The sequence below is a fragment of the Capricornis sumatraensis genome, chromosome 8 (assembly GCF_032405125.1).
Source record: "Capricornis sumatraensis isolate serow.1 chromosome 8, serow.2, whole genome shotgun sequence".
NCBI classification, from domain to species: domain Eukaryota; kingdom Metazoa; phylum Chordata; class Mammalia; order Artiodactyla; family Bovidae; genus Capricornis; species Capricornis sumatraensis.
The window spans coordinates 9,448,854-9,474,488 of NC_091076.1; the positions used below are offsets into that span (position 1 = coordinate 9,448,854).

Below are 25,635 nucleotides of genomic sequence, written 5' to 3' on the forward strand. Positions count from 1 at the left end.
CTATTTATTCCTGGTTCAGTTTTGGAATAAAACTCTTAATAAAATGCCAATTGTTTCCCACAGCCTATAAGATGTTTGATTTCTTAGATTATAGCATGTTTTCACATTTATGAATGCCCATCACTGTGTGCCATAACCCAAAATGAGACAATAATTTGTTAAATCTGCTGTTTTAAAAATGAAAACTTATATTTCAAACTGGATTTATCTTTTATTAATTACAATTTGTCTTCAGTAATTACTATTAATTAGAAAAGCTTTTCTTATTAATTAGCCATGGCACTAAGAATATAACTTTAATTTTCAGTGATTATATTTAATACATACACATTTTAAAAATTGCTTATTCTATATTTGCCATCCAATGTTGATAAATTCAAAGAATTTTAAATTACATATGCTAACTATTGAAAATATGAAAAGAGAAAATTGCAAAGAGAAAGTAATAATCATTTAAAATTTCACCATGAGAAGGTCAACATTCTTATTTCAATGAATGTATTTCCACATATCACATAATCCTTCTATTTGGAGAGATTTATGATGTCAAATGTATCATGTCTTAAGTATATATATATATTTATTTATATATATACACATATATATTATTATCTGTTTCTAGATTTCTTTTGATGTTTGGTTTCATATCTTATATTGTTCTGTACATTTATGGACAGTTCACCATATGCTGTCCCAAATATCAAGCAGTCACATACTAATTCCATGACATTCCTCTGTTTCTGAATTATCTTGTCTATTAATAATTTATTGATAGATCTTAAACTTTTCAACTACTTTCCTTAAATATTGAACTGCTCATGGAACATGTACCAAGAAATTATATGTTTAAGTGAATACTAAGGCAATAATTATAAATTAGATTTAATTTTCCCATATATTTACTTGCTACTTTGTAGATATTAAGGAAAACTCCAAGTTTTGTTCTTCCTATTTTTCCTTTCCTTCCTGGTCAGTCATAAAATGTCCTTAAAATTTTGTCACTTTTATGCAGAAATCTTCCTCATTTACTTTTCTTGAGAATTGTTTCCTGGAGAAACAAAATAGAAACAACAAATCAACCAGCCAGTTAGCAAATAAAAATAAACATTAAAAAAGAGAAAAACATGAAAATAAGTTCAGATGCCCTCCCTGCACAAGTACAAACTGAACTTCTAACCATCAACTTCTTGTAATCCAACAAAATCCATAGGGTTGACATTCATGCTGGAAAAGGCTCTGCAGACTGTGCAGACCCAAGAAAATAGTTTGAAAATTGCTACTCTCACTTGGGTCTCTTTAGACCTCTGACCAATAACACCTTTGGAAAGCCAAGAGGTGAACTGAAAATCTAAGGCCACTTCCCATCTGTTGTGGGTTGAATTATGTCTTTCCAAAAATTCATACACTGAGGCCATAACTCTCAGTATCTCAGAATTTGAGGTTGCCATATTTGGAAACAAGAACATTGCATATAAAATTAATTAAGATGAGGTTATATTGGGCTAGAATGGGCCCCTAATCCAATATGATTAGTATCTTTATTCAAAGGGAATATTTGGGCATAGAAGTGTGCCAGGGAGGTGTCATGAATGGAGTTATTCTGCCACAAGCAAAGGAGCTACCAGAAACCAGGAGAGACCTGGAGCAGACCCTTCCCTAGAGTCTACAGATGGGGCATGAACCTGCCAACAACTTGAGCTCAGACTTAAAAGCTAGATAACTATGAGGCAATCATTTCTGTTAAGTCACTGACTTTGTGAACCATGATTATGGGCGCCAGGTCACTAATATACCAGTTTTCTTATTTTAAAATATATTTTGTCAGTTTCTATTTTCCCTGTACCAATCTTTCCATTACTTGTGGCAGCAAATTGTCTGACTCTTATGGGCACATACATAATATTAATTACCTTTTCAAAGAGAATCGTTAACTCTATGTGATCTTCCTAACATTATTCCTTCATGTTTGTTTCCCTTTCATATACCAGGCTTTTATGGATCTGAGGACCATGAAACACCATCAGGAATGTGTGTCCCTCATGAGGGCAGGTAGGATGTGCCCTCACAACAGAGATAATTGCCATCACTTCAGCACTAAAACTACCAACAAGAACAGGGAAGAGGGAATCTCTGCAGTCTAGACTTGAACACACAATGGGTGGAAATGATCCTGCCTCTCGTGAAGGCAATGACCCAACATGGAAGTATCCCTGGCAACACAGTGTGTTGCCTTTCTCACCTATAGATTCAAAGCACACAGTCCCTCCCAGGGGGTGGTAGCAGGTTACTCACTTATTTTCCACATCCTGGATGGTGTCAGGCAGAGGCAGATGTCTGGTTTCAGGTTGGAGAAGGACGAGAAGACTAGCAATGATGGGACACACTCCATAGATGATCCAAGGCAGAGTGGGTAGATACACCACTAGGGTCATCAGCAGGGGAGCCAGTGCTGCCCCACACCTACTAGCCATCATATCTATGCCTGCAGCTTTTGCTCTAAATAATGATAAGTAATAATTTTTGTAATAATTCAGTAAAAATCTGCACTTGTAATTTATGATCTATTATTTTGGCATGATTATGGAAGACAATAAAAAACAATTATTAAATACTTGGGTTTGATGACAAACTTATTTTTGCAATTTGCTCTGTGATTTTCCAGCTGTCTTTGTCAGGGTCAAAGTGTGAAAGACCCATTGTCATAACTAAACAGAACATTACACACTAGACCAATTCTAACAAATGGCCCAAAAAGTTAATGAAATGAAGCACTGAAGTATCACTTAAGACAGTGCATCACCCCAAATCAGCTTTTTCAATAAACTGTGGCTATAATTGCTGTTAGCATATCACTGGTACAGTTAAAAACAATTTATAGCTAACATTTCCTATTATGCTTATTCTTGCAGCAACCATCCGTTAGCTGGGAAAGTATTTTTTTTTTTTGGGTGGTGGCAGAACATTCATAAACTCATATACCTGACAAGAGTAGGGAGGAGTTCAACAAAGTGGACAGAAATACTGGTGTTAGAGGCAGCAACACAGCCCATTCCCACACTTGCCAAAGTCACACGCACGGTCTGCATTTCTGGAGACAAGAAGATCAAAGAGATTAAAATAACTGTAGAAGGAATCAGCATCCACCAAATTTAGTAAGGGGGAAAAAACCCTACTGCTTTACCTGTATGTTTGAAATATATTGTAGAAAATTGTACAGTGGCAGTGATCATGGGGTGGCTGAACAAATGAAAAATGTAAAATTATAAATATAGGTGGTAAAAAGTACATAAAGGTATCTGGATTAATTGCAGCAAATCTCTTCACATAGGTGAGATTTACTGGAGAAGCAGAAGAAAAAATGAATCTGGCAGAAATTCGTTTACTTATTCAGTTCCAGTACTTGTTATATCCTAATGGCAGAAGGTAGGACCATCATACAGTCAATTCCTGAATCTAAGGCTCATCTCTAACCTCGAGGACTTTATGATTAAAGTGCAGAATTTAGAGTTATCAGTCATCCCGGTGTACCTGGGAATTAGCAGATTTTAATAAGGTGAGACTTTCATTGATAAAATCAGAGAAGTCCCAGGTAAACCCAAATGAGTCAGTCAACCTAGAGCAGATACAGCATCACCATGAGAGTAAGCATGACACCAGAGACTACTAGAAGGACAGGATTAATCTCTGAAAGGACAGGCAGAAGATCTAGATCTAGATCAATTTTAGTTTTGTTTTTTGTTTTTCTTGTTTTTTTTAAATTTTATTTTATTAGGAAAAAATAAAAGGAAAAATATTTTACTAGGAAAAAATGGAAGAATGGAAACCTACTAGGAAAAAAAAAAGAAGTAAAAATCTGTTGCTATTGTTGTTTAGTTGCAAAGTCATGTCTGACTCTTTTGTAACCCCAAGGACTATAGCCCCTCCAGGCTCCTCCATCCATGGGACTTTCCAGGCAAGAATACTGGAGTGGGTTGCCATCTGCTTCTCCAGGGGATGTTCCTGACCCAGGGATAGAACCCACATCTTCTGCATTGGTAAGCAGGTTCTTTACCACTGAGCCATCAGAGAAGTCCCAATTCAAAATTAGGGAAACACTTGTTCCCTACGTTCAAATGTTTGAAGAATCAATTTTCTGAGCAATATAAAAAGAAATCTAATTATAGCTATATAATACTGGAAACAAACTTTACTGTAAGGCAGTAAGCCTGCATCATCAGTGATATTCTGAGGAGCAGAGTTCACCAGTCTACGAGGATGTAAAACACATTTCTGCAATGGGAGATGGCAAAACATTGTGCCCACTAAGTTTCTTCTAGTCATTACATAACATCATTCTATTAACATATGAAGTAATCTAACAGCGAATTGAAAAGGGTTTTAACATGCTTAAACTCTTCTTCCTGCTCTACACTCTTTCACTACTTGAAGAAGAGGATTTTTTTTTTTTTCATTTCCTCGAAGACTTCCATAAGCAAGAGATGTAGTTATGGTGACTTAATCCCACAGTTACATGTGGATACATAGGTATGGAGAAGTAGACCAGTCATTAGAGCTAGTAATGAGGAGCCAAGAGGGGGTGACCATATTGTGTCCTCGCCTGGAATAGAATTGCAAGACCTTGCCCCTCCATGTTTGTTATTGAAAGAGTGAACGAGTGTATGTGTGCTCTGTCATGTCCAACTCCTTGTGACCCCATAGATCTGTAGACTGCCGGGCTCCTCTGTACATGGGGTTTCCCAGGCAAAAATACTGGAATGGGTTGTCATTTCCTCCTCAAGGGGATCTTCCTGGCCCAGGGACTGAACCTGCATCTCCTGTGGCTCCTGCTTTGTTAGACAGATTCTTTACCACTGAGCCATCAGGGAAGCCCAAAAGAGTGAACGGGTGAAGAGAAAGTGAACAATTGCTGTTCTGGAGAAACTGTCTGAAATAAATGGCACTAGTTTCCAACATTTCCATAATGGAGTGAATATAAACATATGCCTGATTTGTCCCTCACCGACATGTGACTTATTTCTCAACAACTTATTAGCAGAGTTTCTCATTAACAATCATATTGGTTTGGGGGGAATACTTAGCCCTTAATTGGGATCTCTCTTTAATCCTGGCTTCCAACAAGTGTGATCAATTGCAGTCCCTGAAGGAGTAGAAAAAGACTCTTCCTTTCCCCAGAGCCTAGTCTTCTCTCACCTTGGGGCACAAACGTGTTGACCAAAATGGAAAGTCCCACCAGGAACATGAAAAGCGTCTGGGTTGGTCGACGGCCCATGTGATTCAATACTGGAGGTATAACACATCGGGTTAAGCCAGTGAGAGCTCCAAAGATGACCTGGAAGAGGAATATGTTGCTCCCAAAGTGTTGTAGATTGATGAAGATGCCAAAATAGGGTACTGTGGTTCCAAATCTGTGGTAAACAAAAGACGAGACACAGAAGCCATAAAATTTAGAGCCCAGACGCTAGAGTTGATGATTATATTCACCAAGGCAGCTAATGGTCAAGGTTAAAGAATAAAGTCCCAATCTGATTTCTCCAATTTTAGAGGTAAAATTATCATAAATAATTACGTGGAGTCACGTGGACTGAAAAGAGATCAAACCAGTGAATGCTAAAGGAAATCACCCTGAATATTCATTGGAAGGACTGATAATGAAGCTGAAACTCCAATACTTTTGCCACCTAATGTGAAGAGCCGATTCACTGGAAAAGATGCTAATGCTGGGAAAGATTGAAGGCAGGAGGATAAGGGGATGACCGAGGATGAGATGGTTGTATGGCATCATCAATGGACATGACTTTCAGCAAACTCCGGGAGATGGTGAAGGGCAGGGAAACCTGGCTTGCTGCTGTCCATGGGGTCTCAGAGTAGGGCACGACTGAGTAACTGAATAACAAATATATGAAAACGATACTCCTTCAGTCTTTCTTTTGTCTGAGTCCCTGAGCATAGAGTTGGCAGTGACAGGAAAGCATACCTGCTCTGATCAGCAAATTGGATGCTACATAGAAATTGAATGGAGAGGACTAAAACTAGGAATTTAGAAAAAGAAATACTTTTTGAGGTTTGTCTGTGTGCTGTGAGTCTGACATCTCCTACCCCAAACCCAATATTGTAAACCATTTCTCTTTTCTCAACTAGTGATTAAAGCTGTGAAGATACCATGTGTGTCTTCTTGACCTGGGAGCATAATATCCTGGATTTTAACACAATTCTGGGGAATTCAAAGTTCATATATGATTTCTTAGGGCTAAGAGAACATGTGAGAATTCAGAAGAGCAAACATACATCTACCGCACCAGCAGGAATGGAATCAAATATTCCAACTTGGGACCAACCTTTCACCCAGAAAACATCTAAGGGAAAAGAGTCCACTTCAATGATCTACTACACCCAGAGAGAGCTACATTTAGACATTACAACAGAAGAAACACCACAGACCACAGCAATTGCAAGCAAGTCCTCTCTTGACCATTATCTCTGCTTTTTCATTCCCCTCTGATTGTCTAGGATTCAGGAACAAAAGTCTGTGTCCTAGTGGGTATGGAAAAGGTGAAAAAGCACAATGCAGTTAAATACAGAAGCAGTCTGCTAGGGTATTCCTAGGAAGATGTAAATTGTACAATACAATAGCTACTTTCTTAAGCTTGGGGAATGTCTATATTGTCATGTATGCTTTTCATTCTTGATTGTTAAATCTTCAAAAATTTAGAATTATATTTAAAATTTCTCCTCTTGACTCTACCAAAATACAAGTACTTATATACTCTCATGGCATAATGAATGAGATTTTCACAGGAACCATTGTGCTAACACTCAAATAAAGTGTTAATCACTCAGTCATGTCTGACTCATTGTTATCGCATGGACTGTAGCCAACCAGGCTCCTCTATCCATGGGATTCTCCAGGCAAGAATACTGGAGTGGGTTGACATGCCCTCTTCCAGGGGATCGTCCTGACCCGGGGATCCAACCCAGGTCTCCTGCATTGCAGGTGGACACTTTACCATCTGAGTCACCTGGGAAGCCCCAACATTCAAATAAGCTGAATCCAAATTGAAAACAAGTAACAGTTCACCAACACTGGAATACATGTAGACATTATAGCTTAATCATCTAGTGGAAACTAAAGCCCTAGGGAGAAGAGCCTGCTGTTAAACCAACTGAATGGATGAATCTTTGTGAATGAGCATAAAGAAAGGGGGCTGTCTCTGAACCCATCTGTCATTTACGTTATGTAAAAGAATCAGGCAACACTCATGTGTAGTGAAGAAGATAAGAACAGTTGCTAATTTTTATTTTTCACAGGAGAGGGTAGTGAGGAGAGAAGAGAGTCAGGAAGTAGTGCTGGTGGTGGTGGTTGTGCAACTGGATAGTTCACAGGAACTCCTGGGAAATTTGAATTTTCTGTCTTGATCTGGAGGTTGGTTACAATTTTACATATGGACATATTCATTGATTTTTATATATTCTTAATCTCTTCAGGTTTATGTTTCAGTTTTTAATTAAAATATTTTATTATAAACGTATTTCTTGCACACAGGAAAAATAAAGAGAATAATATGTATCCACCATTTCAGTACGTTGTCTAATTGCTTTACTTATTTACTCACTTAATAGCATTAAAGTTTTATAGATACAGCTGAAAGCTCCCTGTATGTTCCTTCTTGATCTCTTCTCCTTCAGTCCTCCCAAAGGGGCTGATACTTACCATTGACATGCTTGCTCTTCTATTCTTGTTACACATGTGTATATCCTATGCATACTGGTATAGTATTGTATATAAGATTCTTTCGCCTTTTTTCAATGTAAAACAATTGGAATCATGCTGATAAATCACAAATCATTCTGAATTTTTCTTTTTCATTATGTTTTTACGGCTGCATCTATGTTGATGCAGTTGGCCCTAGTTCAATCATTTTAACAGCTGTAAGATATTACACTGTACAAATGTACAAATTTGTACAAATTACATTGTACAAATATACTACAAATTATTCATTAGTTTTCTATTAGCAGATTAGAATTTTCCATCTTGACCTGGAGGTTGGTTACATTTTTACATATTGACATATTCATTGATTCATATATATTCTTGATCTCTTCATGTTTCTGTTTTAAAATTTTGCTTCAATTAAATTGAAAGATAAATATAGAAAAATAAGTGCTAAGATCTGTTCTTAATGGAAGTTCTCAACATCAGTCTCTAGTGAAGAGACAGACAGAGTGATGAAATCTAACTCTTCATCATACAATCATTTTCTTGTAAGTCTTAGTTTGTGTTTCCCTCATCTTTTATTTTCAATCACCATCTCCCTCTCACAACACTTTTGTAACCTTTGAAATAAATAGTTTTGTGCCCCAACTCTTTGAATGTTGCCATGCACTGTGAGCAAGCCCACCTTACAAGGAACAGAAGACAGATTCTTTTTCGCAGGTTGGGTGTGCGGAACAAGTCAAACACAGTAGTTTTCATTTGTGCTGTCTTCAGCTCCTCCTGCATCGTCACTCTCAAACCCTTCAACAACAACAAACATATCATTTGCCAACATAGTTCGAGATATAGTGGTTAGCATTGGATCCCAAAAGGACAGAAATGATGTATTCCCTTTCTTTCTGCGTGTGTGCACTAAATCACTTCAGTTGTGCCCGATTCTTTGCAACCCTATGGACAATTCCCCACCAGGCTCCTCTGTTCATGGGATTCTCCAGACAAGAATACTGGAGTGGGTTGCCATGCCCTCCTCCAGGGGATCTTCCCAACCCAGGGGTCAAACCCACATCTCTTATGTCTGCCTCCATTGGCAGGCAGGTTCTTTACCACTAGCATCACCCAGAAAGCCTTTCCTTCTTTCTAGTGTAACACATTATACATGAAACCACAAGTGTGAATGTGATATGAAGGAGTACATAAGGAGTTAAGGGAAACTCCAGGAAATTAAATGGCAAAATTTTGAAAATGAGGTCATAGCATCCAAGGGAGTACAGAGCCTATAGATTCAATTCAGGAAATGAACTAAAGTAGTTGTACAGCAAGAAAAGCTTCTTTTCTCTGAAATAGACATGAAAGATGAGAGAACTGAGTTTGTCTTCTCAACTAACTGCCCTGTTAGAAAATCAGCTTCTCTATCTCAAGAAGGAGAAGGCAGGTGTCAGTTTATTTCTTCTCTACAACCCTTAACCACCTTCCCTTCCCTTCTCACCTCCATGTTCAGGGTTGCTTCAGCATTCTTCATTCCATTTCTGTGTGCAACTTTCTTAAGTTCCTTTAAGCCCTTATCTTGTTTATTGGTGATAATCAGCCACCGAGCAGATTCCACCAGCCACCTGAAGAAAGGCGCACATGTGCAGTCAGCTCTCTTTTTAAATGTATTGTATGATTCTTGACAGCAGATGCTTTTTGCCTTCCATCTATATCCACCGTTTCACTTGGTGGATTCACAGACCCTGGAGTCAAATTTCCTCTCTGCTTACTCAGGAAGAGAATTTCCAAGAAGCTTATGAAGTTTAAGGTGGAGAGTCCTTCATATGCATATTCTCTTTGAAACCTTTGCATGGGATCTAACAACTTTGTGAATATAGTATATGTTTATAATATATATCTTAAAAAAAGAAGCCCCCAAATAATGTAAGCTTATAGCCCAACAAATATTGCAAATACTCTTGCTGCTACCAACACTGTTGGTACCTAAATACAAAAGTGAGTCACTTGTTTACATCTGCCTCAGATTTCTCATCAATACAATGGGGACTGTAGTGCCATCTTCTTTGTAGAACTGGAAAGAGGATAAAATGACTTAGGAGATGATTCTGACAAGGACTACACTCTGCTCCTTCTTTGAACTCATCTCAGTGTATTAAATCTATAGTCATCCTTCTGTGATCACTTAAGCTGATTCTCCCTAGACTGGTTTTAAGAGTGAAGGTGGAACTACCCATAAGTAAATGTTTGTTAAAACTATTTAAGGGAAAAGGAAGTGCTGAACACATAACAGAAATCACCCTATCTACAAGCCATTTTTAGTAATGGAGAAATTATGCCACTACTTTGTCAACTGGCTATATGAACAAATTTGCTGCCTCTTCCTTTATCCAAAATCAGCAACAACATAGAAAATCACTGAGTCTTTACCATATTGGATTCATTCCAAATCTCAAAAAACAGTATTTTTAAAATATGTCTGTGCCTATATTTTATACTAAGGAAAATAATATTAGCCTAACTCTGACCACTATACTGGGTAAAACTTATAAAGATTGGAGAAAATATCTAGAAATCCCAGACAGAAAAGTCATTATTACTCTGTGTTCTGCTTCTCAAATCTTGAATACCACAGAGTGAACAGATGAGAGACATGGGTTTTAGGTCCGAACAATAAAAATGGTCCGTGGAATAAGAAAATCAATATATCTTAATTCAACATGCATTTTCATCCCAGGTTCCCATAAGACAGAGTAAGAGAGAAGGCTCATACCTTGAGGAGAGAAAGAAGACAAAGAAAGGTACAGACACCACCAGCTGTAGGGTGCGCCACTCTCGAAAAACGAAAGCCAGTCCTCCCAGCATCACCTGTCCCATACTAAAGGTACAGGATATCAGTGTTAATATCACGGCTTTTGACTGGGATCTTGTCCACTCTATAACTGGAAGAAAATCCAAATGGGATATTAATGTCACATAAAGTGATTTTTAAGGCTTGGAAAATGGGAGGACACCAAAATTGTTGACTTACTCAGCATAATGCTGTTTGCCACGATGACCACAGCAGAACAGCCTGACCAGAAGCGTAAGGAGCAGTAAATGAGGAAGGTGGGAGCAAAGGCTGCGCAGGTCCCAGAGATGGCGAGCTGGAGCAAACAGCACCTGAGAATCAACTTCCGCCCAAACCTAAGAAACAGAATCTGCTTAGATGATGGGAATAATGATAATCTGTGGTAAAAACATAAGAAACCAAAAGAATACTCTGAAATTTAGAGAATGTTTTAACAAGTAATTCTTTATACATGAAAGCTTTTTAAAAAGAAGGGCTAAATCAACAATAGGAATCTCCTTAAATAACACTCTTTTTCTATAGACTAACAAGACCAGAACTTCATCCTCCAATCACCAGGTGGCCTCTGACACCAAGTGGCACTATATAAAATAAACTATAATGTTGGAACTTGGAAAATACCATAAGAACCCACCATATTAACATAGATACTTAGCAAAGTAGAGAGTCTGTACAGTGTCCAGAACACAAGAGAGCTAAAAGTGTACTTGGGTCTCTAGGACCAGACAGGTTCAGGTTAAACTGATGCAAAAGATCAGTGGGCCAATGCATCAGTGTTGTTGAAGGTTTATAACTGCCATATGACCCAGCAATCCCACTGCTGGGCATACACACCGAGGAAACCAAAATTGAAAGAGACACGTGTACCCCAATGTTCACTGCAGCACTGTTTATAATAGCCAGGACATGGAAGCAACCTAGATGTCCATCAGCAGATGTATGGATAAGAAAGCTGTGGTACATATACACAATGGAGTATTACTCAGCCATTAAAAAGAATACAGTTGAGTCAGTTCTAATGAGGTGGATGAAACTGGAGCCTATTATACAGAGTGAAGTAAGCCAGAAAGAAAAACACCAATACAGTATACTAACACATATATATATGGAATTTAGAAGACGGTAACAATAACCTTGTATGCGAGACAGCAAAAGAGACACAGATGTATAGAACAGTCTTTTTGACTCTGTGGGAGAGGGCAAGGGTGGGATGATTTGGGAGAACGGGATTGATACATGTATAATATCATATGTGAAACGAATCGCCAGATCAGGGTCAGTGCATGATATAGGATGCTTGGGGCTGTTGCACTGGGATGACCCAGAGGGATGGGATGGGGAGGGAGGTGGGAGGGGGTTCAGGATGGGGAACACGTGTACACCCATGGTGGATTCATGTTGATGTATGGCAAAACCAATACAATAGTGTAAAGTAATTAGCCTCCAATTAAAATAAATTTATATTTAAAAAAAGAGCCACTCTTTGATGAATCTGGATGTATAGGCTTCAAGAAGTGTGCTTTTCTAGAACAGGATATAAAAGTATCATAACCCAGACAGCAGACAGTATATAAATTTCTCAGAGGAAAGAATTATGTAAGATGAAGAATGAAGTGAAAAGTAAGGTGAAGGACAAATAAGAAAAAGTGAATTCTGTGTTCCATGAGCATCAAGAAAATAGGGCCTTAGTGGAGGCAACCTGGATTAAACAGGATCTGCTAATCTATATGCCAGTAATAAAAACGGATAGACAATCTGGAATTGAAAATTCCTCTGCAATCCTTAAAATATAACTCTTAAAATTCTCAAATAATTAACCCTAAAAATAGAAAATGTGAACCATAAGAACAAGCATCACCAAAAAATCATAATTATTATCACCATCAAGAAAATAATGCAGAAAACAAACAAACAAAAAAGAAATGTTAGAATAAGAAAAATCAAAACAACAACCACATCTTGAGTTGCAGTGCCATGCACAGTGCTTCAGCATATGCCCTAATTGCATGGGCCAGCCTCGGCCCTTCATACTTATAACTCTGGTCTGAGTGCAGGGTGGAGGTCGCTGCATGCAGCATCCTATGAGCAAGTGAAACTAGATGAAGCACAAAGGAAAGAGGGGAAAAAAGATCCAAAGAAACTAGAGGCTGGAGATGTTGAGTATCGGTCCAAGCTCTCAAGGTGATAGAGAGAACCACAGCAGAAGCCTTGGTAATCTGCACCAAGTGCTCTTTTGGGCCTTGTCAGAGCCTAAGAGCTGGGGTTAGAAGAGACAGCAGTTCAAATCCTGGTGACACCACGTTCAAGCTGGGAAATGAGTGAAGAGAGACTTCTGGGATGCTGACAAGAGCAATAGATGATTGATTTGGGATTGTAATCTTCCCACGGACAGTTTCCCAGTCCTCAGTTCTATGAGGCTTTTGTTCATCACAGGGCCACACATAGTGCTGCCCTTAGAACCTGAGTAAAAATTTGCTGCTCAGCCACAGCCTCCCAGCTCCATCCCTCCCAAGTATCCTCTTCCCAGCAGATCATGCCCCAAACCTTTGGAATGGGAACACTGACTCCAAGACCCTACACTACCAGAGAACTAACCCAAGGGAGTAGCAAATAGTGAGAGCTCACACAAAGGAAATCACTTGAATACAAGACCCAGCATCATCCAACCACCAGCAGCACCTTGTGCAAATGCCTCACCCAAACAACAAATAAAACAAAAATACAAGCCCAGTCATCAGCAGACAGGATTACCACCTCACTCAGCCTTGCCCAACAGAGGAAAATCAAGCAAGCAAACAAAAACTCAGCACAAATTTCACTCTATATGAAGTTTACATCTATATGAAGCTTACACAAAGCACTGGACCAACCATAGGAGGGAAGAAACCAAAAGGAAGAAAGAATTCAATCTTGAAGTCTGGGAAAAGGAACCTCAAACACAATGAGTTAAAAAAAATACTGTAAAGGCAGAGAAATACTACACAAATGAAGGAACAAATTAGAAACACAGATGTCCAAATAAATGAAGAGGAAATAGGCAAACTACCTGAAAAAAATTCAGAATAATGATAGTAAAAATGATCAAAAACCTTGAAAACAAAATGAAGAAAATACAAGAATCAATTAACAAAGACCTAGAAGAACTAAAGAATAAACATACAGAGACAAACAACGCAATTACTGAAATTAAAAATATTCTAGAAGGAATCAATAGCAGAATATCTGAAGCAGAAGAACGAATCACTGAGCTGGAAGATAAAATGATAGAAATAACTTCTGAAGAGCAGAATAAAGTAAAGGAATGAAAAGAACTGAGGATAGTCTCAGAGACCTCTGGGACAATATCAAATGTACCAGCATTTGAATTATAGAGGTTCCAGAAGAAGAGAAAAACAAAGTTTACGAGAAATTTTTTGAAGAGATTACAGTTGAAAATTTCCCCAAACATAGAAAAGGAAATAGTCAATCAAGTCCAAGAGGCACAAAGAGCCCCATACAGGATAAACTCAAGGAGAAACACACCAAGACACTAAACAAACTAACAAAGACTAAGTACAAAGAAAGAATATTAAAAGCAGCCAGGGAGAAGCAACAAGTAACAGACAAGGCAAACCCCATATGCTTAACAGTTGATCTTTCAGCAGAAACTGCAGACCAGAAGGGAATGGCAGGATATATTTATAGTACTGAAAGGGAAAAATCTACAACGAAGATTACAGTACCCAGCAAGGACCTCATTCAAAATTGATGGAGAAATAAAAAACTTTTCAGACAAGCAAAAGTTAAGAGAATTCAGTACCACTAAACCAGCTTTACAACAAATGTTAAAAGGACTTATATATTCAAGAAATACAAGAGAAGAAAAAAGATCTACATAATCAATCCCAAACAATTAAGAAAAAGGCAATAGGAACATACATATCAATAATTACTTTAAATGTAAATGGGTTAAATGCTCCAACCAAAAGACACAGGCTGCCTGAATGGATACAAAAACAAGGCCATATACATGCTGTCTACAAGAAACCCACTTCAGACCTCAAGACACATACAGACTGAAAGTCAGAGGATGGAAAAACATATTCCTGCAAATGGGAAGCAAAAGAAAGCTTGAATAGCAATCCTCATATCAGACAAAATAGACCTTAAAATAAATAGGATTACAAGAGATTAGGAAGGATACTACATAATGATCAAAGGCTCAATCCAAGAGGAAGACATAACAATTGTAAATATTTATGCACCCAACATAGGAGTGCCTCAATACATAAGACAAACACTAACAGACATAAAAGGAGAAATTGACAATAACACAATAATAGTAGGAAACTTTAACACCCCACTCACATCAATGGACAGATCATCAAAAGAGAAAATTAATGAGGAAACACAAGTCTTAAATGATGCATTAGATGAGATGGATCTCATTTATATCTTCAGGACATTCCATCCAAATGCAGAAGAATACACCTCTTCTCAAGTGCACATGGAACATTCTCCAGGATAGACTGCATCTTGGGTCACAAATCAAATCTCAGTAAATTTAAGAAAATTGAAATCATATCAAGCATCTTCTCTGATGACAATGCTGTGAGACTAGATATAAATTACCAGGAAAAAAAAAAAGGTAAGAAACACAAACACATGGAGACAAATAACACGTTTCTAAATAACCAACAGGTGACTGAAGAAACCAAAAGAGAAATCAAAAAATTTCTAGAAACAAATGGCAATGAAAACACAACAATTCAAAATCCATGGGATGCAGCAAAAGCAGTTCGAAGAGGGAAATTTATACCAGTACAATCCTACCTCAAGAAACAAGAAAAATATCAAACAGAAAACCTAACTTTACACCTGAAACAACTGGACAAAGAACAAAAAGCCCCAAAATTAGTAGAAAGAAAGAAATCATAAAGATCTGAGCAGAAATAAATGAAAGAAACAATACTAAAGATTAATAAAACTAAAAGCTGGTTCTTTGAGAAGATAAAATTGACAAGCTTTTAGCCAGACTCATAAGGAAGAAAGTAGAGAAGAATCAAATCAACAAAATTAGAAATGAAAAAGGAGAGGTTGCAACAGACAGTGCAGAAATACAAAGGATTATAAGAGATTATTATGAACAAATATATGGCAATAAAATGGATAACCTGGAAGAAATGGACAGATTCTTCGAAAAGTTCAATCTTCCAAGACTAACCAGGAAGTAATAGAAATTATGAACAACCCAATTATAAGCACTGAAATTGAAGCTGTGATCAAAAATCTACCCCCCAAAAAAAGTCCAGGACCAGATGGTGTCACAGGAGAAAACTATCAAACATTTAGAGAAGAGCTAACGCCTATCCTTCTAAAACACTTTCCAAAAATTGCAGAGGAAGGAACACTTCCAAACTCATTCTACAAGGTCACCACCACCCTGATACCAAAACCAGACAAAGACAACACGTAAAAAACGAAAATTAGAGGCCAATATCACTGATGAACATAGATGCAAAAATCCTCAACAGAATTTTAGCAAACAAAATTCAGCAATACATCAAAAAGCTCATACACCACGATCACGTTGGGTTTATTCCAGGAATGCAAGGATTCTTCAATATATGCAAATCAATCAGTGTGATACACTATATTAACAAATTGAAAAATAAAACCATATGATAATCTCAATAGATGAAGAAAAAGCCTTTGACAAAATTCAGCACCCATTTATGATTCAGTTCAGTTCAGTCACTCAGTCATGTCCAACTCTTTGCGGCCCCATGAATCGTAGCACGCCAGGCCTCCCTGTCCATCACCAACTCCCAGAGTTCACTCAGACTCACATCCATCGTGTCAGTGATGCCATCCAGCCATCTCATCCTCTGTCGTCCCCTCTCCTCCTGCCCCCAATCCCTCGCAGCATCAGAGTCTTTTCCAATGAGTCAACTCTTCGCATGAGGTGGCCAAAGTACTGGAGCTTCAGCTTTAGCATCAGTCCCTCCAAAGAAGTCCCAGGGCTGATCTCCTTCAGAATGGACTGGTTGGATCTCCTTGCAGTCCAGGGGACTCTCAAGAGTCTTCTCCAACACCACAGTTCAAAAGCATCAATTCTTCAGCGCTCAGCCTTCTTCACAGTCCAACTCTCACATCCATACATGACTACTGGAAAAATCATAGCCTTGACTAGACGGACCTTTGTTGGCAGAGCAATGTCTCTGCTTTTCGATATGCTGTCTAGGTTGGTCATAACTTTTCTTCCAAGGAGTAAGCATCTTTTAATTTCATGGCTACAGTCACCATCTGCAATGATTTATGATTAAAACTATTCAAAACATGGACATTGGAACCTAGCCAAGGTTCCGATGTTCCAACCCAACCTACTTATGTTGAGGAACCTATCTCAACATAGTAAAGGCCATATATGATCAGCCTACAGCAAACACTATGCTCAATGGTGAAAAACTGAAAACATTCCCCCTAAGATCAGGAACAAGACAAGGATGTCCACTTTCACCACTATTATTCAACATAGTCCTGGAAGTTCTAGCTACAGCAATCAGAGAAGAAAGAGAAAAACAAAGGAATCCAGATTGGAAAAAAAAATAAAGCTTTCACTGTTTGCAGATAACATAATACTGTACAAAGAAAACCCTAAAGATTCTATCAGAAAACTACTAGAGCTAATCAGTGAATTTAGTAAAGTTTTAAGATACAAAATCAAAACACAGAAATCACTTGCATTTCTATATAGTAACAATGAAAAATCAGAAAGAGAAATTAAGGAATCAATCCCATTCACCATTGCAACACAAAGAATTAAATATCTAGGAATACGCTTACCTAAGGGGACAAAGGAACTGTATACATAAAATTATAAGACACTGAGGAAAGAAATCAAAGAGGACATAAACAGATGGAGAGATATTCCATGTTCCTGGGTAGAAAGAATCAATATTGTGAAAATGACTTAGTACCAAATGCAATCTATAGATTCAATGCTATCCATATCAAATCACCAATGGCATTTTTTAAAGAACTGGAACAAAAAAATTCACAATTCATATGTAAATACAAAAGACCCCAAATAGTCAAAGCAGTCTTGAGAAAGAAGAATGGAGATGGAGGGAATCAACCTTCCTGAATTCAGATTATACTACAAAACTACAGTCATCAAGACAGTATGGTACTGGCACAGAAACAGAAATCTAGACCAATGGAACAAGATAGAAAGCCCAGAAATAAACCCATGCACACTTGGGTACCTTATTTTTTTAAAAAGAAAGCAAGAATATACAATGAGGCAAAGACAGCCTCTTCAATAAATGGTGCTGGGAAAAATGGACAGCTACATGTAAAAGAATGAAATTAGAGCACTCCCTAATACCATACACAAAGATAAACTCAAAATGGATTAAAGACCTAAATGTAAGACCAGAACTTATAAAACTCTTAGAGGAAAACATAGGTAGAACACTCCATGACATAAATCAAAGCAAGATCCTCTATGACCCACCTCCTAGAGTAATGGAAATAAAAACAAAAGTAAACAAGTGGCACCTGATTAAACTTGAAAGCTTTTGCACAGCAGAGGAAACTATAAGCAAGGTGAAAAGACAGCCCTCAGAATGGGAGGAAATGATAGCCAATGAATCAACTGACAAAGGATTAATTTCAAAATATGCAAGCAGCTCATATAATTCAATACCAGAAAAGCAAACAACCCAATCAAAAAGTGGGAAAAAGACCTAAATGGACATTTCTCCAAAGAAGACATACAGATGGCTAACAAACACATGACAAGATGCTCAATATCGCTCATTATGACAGAAATGCAAATCAAAAATACAATGAGACATCACCTCACACTGGTCAGAATGGTCATTATCAAAAAGTCTACAAACAGTAAATGCTGTAGAGGGTGTGGAGAAAGGGAAGGCTCTTGCTCTGTTGGTGGGAATGTAAATTGATACCACCACAATGGAAGATGGTATGGAGATTCCTTAAAAACCCTAGGAACAAAACCACCATATGACCTAGCAATCCCACTCCTAGGCATATACTCTGAGGAAACAAAAATTGAAACAGACACATGTACCCCAGTGCTCACTGTAGCACTATTTACAATAGCTAGAACATGGAAGCAACGTAGATGTCCATCAACAGATGAATGGATAAAGAAGTTGTGGTACATATACACAGTGGAATATTACTCAGCCATAAAAAGGAACGCATTTGAGTCAGTTCTGATGAGGTGGGTGAACCTAGAACCTATTATACAGAGTGAAGTGAGTCAGAAAGAGAAAGATAAATACCGTATTCTAACACATGTACAGAATCTAGAAAAATGGTACTGAAGAACTTATTTACAGGGCAGCAATGGAGAAACAGACATAGAGAATAGATTTATGGACATGGGGAGAGGGGAGGAGAGGGTGAGATGTATGGAGAGAGTAACTTGGAAATTTACATTGCCATGTGTAAAATAGATAGCCAATGAGAATTTGCTGTATGGCTCAGGAAACTCAAACAGGGGCTCTGTATCAACCTAGAGGGGTGGGGTGGGAAGGGAGATAGGAGGGAAGTTCAAAAATGAGGTGGCTCAGATGGTAAAGTGTCTGTCTACAATGCGGGAGACCCAGGTGTGAGCCCTGGGTTGGGAAGATCCCTGGAGAAGGAAATGGCAATTCACTCCAGTACTATCGCCTGGAAAATCCCATGGACAGAGGAGCCTGGTAGGCTACAGTCTATGGGATTGCAAAGAGTCGGACATGACTGAGCAACTTCACTTTCACTTTATGTCTGATTTATGTTGAGGTTTGACAGAAAACAACAGAATTCTGTAAAGCAATTATCCTTCAATTAAAAAATAAATTTAAAAGAAAAACAACAACAACAACCACATGAACTAATTGCTATCTCTATCAAATGATAGAGATTACCATATGGGTTTAAAAAGACATGGAATTTTATGCTGCCTACTATAGTACTTAAAATATTATGGATTGAAAGTAAATTGACATATAAAAATATATACAATTCAGGTAGTAATAATAAGATGACTAGAGTCATTATATCATCATCAAAGAAAAAAATTTGAAAAAAAAATTTATTTACAGACACAATAATGCTGAAAACATCAAATGTATCTTTACTCAGCAAAGGTGAACTACATGAAGCAAAACTGACAGATAACAAAATTTATGATAGAGATATATTTGATACATTGATACCTTTAATTTTGATACAACTGACACTGCATATACTTTTCATTTTAATGTTTTTAGAAGTACAAGTCAGTAATTAATTATATTCATCATATCATGGAACCATCAACATTGTCTTTTTTGTAAACATTTTCATCAACCCAAGACAATTCTCACAATTAAGCAATAACTCTCCATCCCTGCCCTTTATTCTTTTGAAAATTTAAACTATCTCTTCATTTGTTTGCTTATTCTGGATATTTCATATAAATGGTTGCCTATAATTTCCTTTTGTGCTTGGCTTATTTCACTTAGCACAATTTTTTGAGGTTCTCTCATGTTGTGCAAATATGGACACAATAAAGGACAAAAACAGCAAGAACCTAACAGAAGCAGAAGAGATTAAGAAGAGGTGGCAAGAATACACAGAAGAACCATTTTTTAAAAGGTCCTAATGACCAAGAGCTAGTAATCTGTTTTCTGTTATTTTACCTCTGTCATTTAAAAGTTGTTATGTACATTACCGGAGAAGGCAATGGCACCCCACTCCAGTACTCTTGCCTGGAAAATCCCATGGACTGGGGAGCCTGGTAGGCTGCAGTCCATGGAGTTGCTAAGAATCGGACATGACTGAGTGACTTCCCTTTCACTTTTCACTTTCATGCATTGGAGAAGGAAATGGCAACCCACTCCAGTGTTCTTGACTGGAGAATCCCAGGGATGGGGGAGCCTGGTGGGCTGCTGTCTATGGGGTCACACAGAGTCGGACACGACTGAAGCGACTTAGCAGCAGCAGCAATGACCAAGATAACCACCACGGTGTGATCACTCACCTACGTCACTCAGCAATGGTTATAGGACTGGAAAAAGTCAGTTTTAATTCCAATCCCAAAGAAGGGCAATGCCAAAGAATGTTCAAACTACCATACAATTGAGCTCATTTCACATGCTAGTAAGATAATGCTTAAAATCCTTCAAGTTGGCTTCACAGCTATAGGAACCAAGAACTCCCAGATGTGCAAGCTGGATTTAGAAAAGGCAGAGGAATCAGAGACCAAATTGCCAACATCCGTTGGATCATAGAAAAAAAAAAAAAGGAAATTCCAGAATGAATGTAAATTGATATAGCCACTGTGAAGAACAGTATGGAGATTCCTTAGAAAACTAAAAATGGAACTACCATATGACTCAGCAATCCCATTTCTGGGCATATAACCAGAGAAAACCATAATTCAGAAAGATACTTTCAATATTCTTGCAGCACTGTTTACAATAACCAGGACATGGAAGCAGCCTAAATGCCCATCAACAGAGGAATGGATAAAGCAGATGTGGTGTATATATGCAATGGAACGTTACTCAGCCCTAAAAAGGAGCAAAACTGTGCAATCTACAGAGATACAGTTGGACCTAGAGACTATCATACAGAGTGAAGAAAGTCAGAAAGAGAAAAAAAAGTCATATAATAACTTTTATATGTGGAATCTAGAAAGTGATGTAGGTGAATTTATTTGCAAAGCAGAAGTATCAGTTCAGTTCAGTCACTCAGTCGTGTCCATCTCTTTGTGACCCCATGAATCACAGCACGCCAGGCCTCCCTGTCCATCACCAACTCCCGGAGTTCACTCAGATTCACGTCCATCAAGTCAGTGATGCCATCCAGCCATCTCATCCTCTGTCATCCCCTTCTCCTCCTGCCCCCAATCCCTCCCAGCATCAGAATCTTTTCCAATGAGTCAACTCTTCGCATGACGTGGCCAAAGTACTGGAGTTTCAGCTTATCATCATTCCTTCCAAAGAAATCCCAGGGCTGATCTCCTTCAGAATGGACTGGTTAGATCTCCAAGGAATGGACATATGGATACTAGTGGGAGAAGGAGGAGTGGGATGGACTGGGGGACTGGGATTGACATATACACACTACTATGTGTAACTGTTAGGTAACACTACATAGTCATAACTACTATGTATAACTATTATAACTACTGTGTAACACTACTATGGATAACTAAGGAGAACCTACTGTGTAGCACAGGGAACTCTACTCAGCCCTCTGTGGTGACCTACATGGCAAGGAAATCCAAAATAGAAGGGATATATGTATACAAACTGCTTATTCACTTTGTTGTACAACCGAAACTAATACTGTAAAGTAACTATACTCCAATAAAAATTAATTTAAAAAATAATTTCAAATTAAATGTTCTTTCTCTAGCAACTCTTCCAGTTCCAATAAAGCAGTTTCATAATAATAATAATAAGCTATTCTGAAATGCCCCCAGATCTCATGGTGATATCTTTTCTGTGCCCAGTACAGAGATCTCTGTGGCAACAAAATTGCATTCTTCACAATGAGTCCAATCCTACATTTCCATCTGTAGCTCCTTGGGAACTAAGGAAACCCCCAACAGTATAAACTGTCTATAAGAACTCAATAAAGACATTTATGAAACAATTAATCATAAACTATGAAAACAACACAGAGTAGGGCAGCAATGATCTGGAGACATACCTATCTGAGAGATGGCCATATATGAAGCCTCCCACCAGCATTCCAGCCAAGAATAGGGATTGAGCCACTGGTTTCTGTGACTGATGGTCACAAGTGAGGTCCCACTAGAAGAGAAGGAAACCAGCACAGAGGAGCTTCACAGGATCTTATAGCCTTATAACCCTCAACTCTCACTCAGTCAAAAAGCCGTCAGTGAAATTCACGTCCGCTGGCTTCTCTTTACCACATGTACTGATCTATATCATTCATGTCTCAGCTTATGCATTGTTTCCTTCTAATAATCATCAACTAAATCTTCTAGGTTATATTAGGACCAATCTTCATATTCACTTAGCACTGCATACTTCAGTGGTTCTCAATCATTTCCACACACTGAAAACTTTGAGGTTGCTTTTTCAACAACCTAGATTTTTCAACAGCTCTAGATTTCACATCTAGAGTGAAATGCACTCTGATTTGCTTATATGACAAGTATCCAGGAAAGGACTCTTTTAAAAAACACTAATACAAATATTTATAACTTGCAACTAGACTGAGAGCAAATGACCAAGAATAATTTTCCACAGTTTATATCAAGTACTTCTCACATTATGTGAGAACTGATGTTTAGGAAAGTAAACTTAAAGCTTTATGATACTAAAATTCTTATCCAGTTATTGATTTCACTGTCATCAATTGTGCTTGGCAATTAAATAAATAAGTAATCAGTTTTCTTAAAAGAATGAAAGAGCTGGCTACACTATCTGCTCAGCGAGTGAAGACATGAATCTTCAGACATGACTTTGTGTTATTCTAAATACTCAGACCATATACTTGGAAGTGGTAAATGGGGCCTTTACCTCAGTCACGATGGTGGAGGAGAACAAGCTGTGGTCATACACCCAGCCGTCCACACAGGGCTCCGTGTCCAGGTCAGTCACGTTGGGGAAAGTCTCATTCAGGTGAAGGAGTTGCCACTGGGGGTGGAGGAAACGGCGACATTTCTCTGGCTTCAAGTTTGAATCCAGTGGGATGGAGATTCTCAGGAGAACATCAGGACTGAGGAATCCAGTGTCATTTTCAGGGACAGTGTCATTATCAAGAATGTGGACCCAGCAACGATGACGAGGAATGGCCGCAGTGAAGTTCTCCAAAAGTATTTGACAAACTGTTATCATGAGGGAAGGAAAAATTAAACCCATCTGAAGGATATGGAATTTTCCCAGGCCACCAACTTCATCCAGGAGCTCCTCAAAGGCCATTGGGCAAAGGCAATCTTCAAGAAGAGTCAGAATGACCTCAGTTCTAGCTTCAAAGGGAGAAAAAGCTTTCCTTTCATTAATTCTTGTTAGATCTGTGTGACTCACACCAGTATCACATCAACGTGTCTCATCCCCTCTCTACTGCAACAGAGCAGTGGGAGCAGTTTTCTCAGTCTTTCTGGAATCAAGAGGTATCACTGTTTTAGCAAAGTTATAAAGAAAATTATTTACCAAAGACACTTCTATGTGTTGACCATTAAATCTGTTTAAAGATTTACTCTCTGAAAACACTTCCCTCAGTTATTCTGTAAAATCAATATTGGACTTCAGCATGTACATATTCTCTAAATGTGTTAAAATAAGACTGCCACACAGTCTTCAGTCATTTCCAGAAAATAATATTTGAGACACATAGAAGTGAACTGCTTTATGATTTTCCTGTGGAAAGAAGATAAAACAAGTGTTTTTTTTTGTTTTTCATTGAATTTAGATTAAAATAATTAACAAAATATAATCCTTTGTTTTTAATTAAAGCAAGGTGGAATGTGGTGCAATAGCTACCTTTTTTAAATGTATTTATTTTTTAATTGAAGAATAGTTGCTTTACAGAATTTTGTTGTTTTCTGTCAAACCTCAACATGAATCAGTTGTAGGTATACTTATGTTCCCTCCCTCTTGAACCTCCTTCCCATCTCCTTCCCCATGCTACCCCTCTAGGTTGATATAGAGCTGCTATTTGAGTTCTCTGAGACATATAGCAAATTCCCATTGGCTATCTACTTTACATATGGTAACATAAGTTTCCATGTTACTCTCTCCATACATCTCACCCTCTCCTCCCCTCTCCCCATGTCCATAAATCTATTCTCTGTCTGTTTCTCCATTGCTGCCCTGTAAATAAATTCTTCAGTGCCATCTTTCTCGATTCCATACATATGCTTTAGAATATGATATTTATCTTTCTCTTTCTGACTCACTTCACTCTGTATAATAGGTTCTAGGTTCGTCCACCTCTTTGCAACTGACTCAAAAGCGTTCCTTTTTATGGCTGAGTAATATTCCACTGTGTATATGTACCACAACTTCTTTATCCATTCATCTGTTGATGGACATCTACGTTGCTTCCATGTTCTAGCTATTGTAAATAGTGCTACAATGAGTACTGGGGTACATGTGTCTGCTTCAGTTTTGGTTTCCTCGGTGTATATGCCTAGGAGTGGGATTGCTAGGTCATACGGTGGTTTTGTTCCTAGTGTTTTTAAGGAATCTCCATACCATCTTCCATTGTGGTGGTATCAATTTACATTCCCACCAACAGAGCAAGAGGCTTCCCTTTCTCCACACCCTCTACAGCATTTACTGTTTGTAGACTTTTTGATAATGACCATTCTGACCGGTGTGAGGTGATGTCTCATTGTATTTTTGATTTGCATTTCTGTCATAACGAGTGATATTGAGCATCTTGTCATGTGTTTGTTAGCCATCTGTATGTCTTCTTTGGAGAAATGTCCATTTAGGTCTTTTTCCCACTTTTTGATTGGGTTGTTTGCTTTTCTGGTATTGAATTATATGAGCTGCTTGCATATTTTGAAATTAATCCTTTGTCAGTTGATTCATTGGCTATCATTTCCTCCCATTCTGAGGGCTGTCTTTTCACCTTGCTTATAGTTTCCTCTGCTGTGCAAAAGCTTTCAAGTTTAATCAGGTGCCACTTGTTTACTTTTGTTTTTATTTCCATTACTCTAGGAGGTGGGTCATAGAGGATCTTGCTTTGATTTATGTCATGGAGTGTTCTACCTATGTTTTCCTCTAAGAGTTTTATAAGTTCTGGTCTTACATTTAGGTCTTTAATCCATTTTGAGTTTATCTTTGTGTATGGTATTAGGGAGTGCTCTAATTTCATTCTTTTACATGTAGCTGTCCATTTTTCCCAGCACCATTTATTGAAGAGGCTGTCTTTGCCCCTCATTGTATATTCTTGCCTTCTTTTAAAAAAATAAGGTACCCAAATGTGCATGGGTTTATTTTTGGGCTTTCTATCTTGTTCCATTGGTCTAGATTTCTGTATTTGTGCCAGGGACAAGACAACTGTGTCCACTCTCACCACTATTATTCAACATAGTTTCAGAAGTCCTAGCTACAGC

At 38.0% G+C, this 25,635-nt stretch overlaps 1 protein-coding gene across 2 annotated transcripts; it reads right to left on the reverse strand.

Annotated features, from left to right (window-relative positions):
- Positions 1-213: 213 nt before the first annotated feature.
- LOC138082990 (solute carrier family 22 member 10-like) lies at positions 214-23,665 on the reverse strand. 2 transcript variants are annotated; one of them, XM_068976522.1, is made up of 10 exons: positions 23,090-23,665; positions 22,251-22,354; positions 10,731-10,885; positions 10,473-10,641; positions 9,201-9,324; positions 8,405-8,515; positions 5,191-5,329; positions 2,980-3,088; positions 2,293-2,496; positions 214-1,048 (listed from the first exon to the last, which is right to left on the reverse strand). In XM_068976522.1, the coding sequence occupies exons 1-10, from the start codon at positions 23,489-23,491 to the stop codon at positions 988-990; spliced, it is 1,578 nt and encodes a 525-aa protein (XP_068832623.1). In that variant the 5' UTR covers positions 23,492-23,665; the 3' UTR covers positions 214-987. The 2 variants fall into 2 exon arrangements, with proteins under 2 accessions (XP_068832623.1, XP_068832622.1); XM_068976521.1 differs by having other exon boundaries at positions 5,191-5,405; positions 8,400-8,515.
- Positions 23,666-25,635: the final 1,970 nt, after the last annotated feature.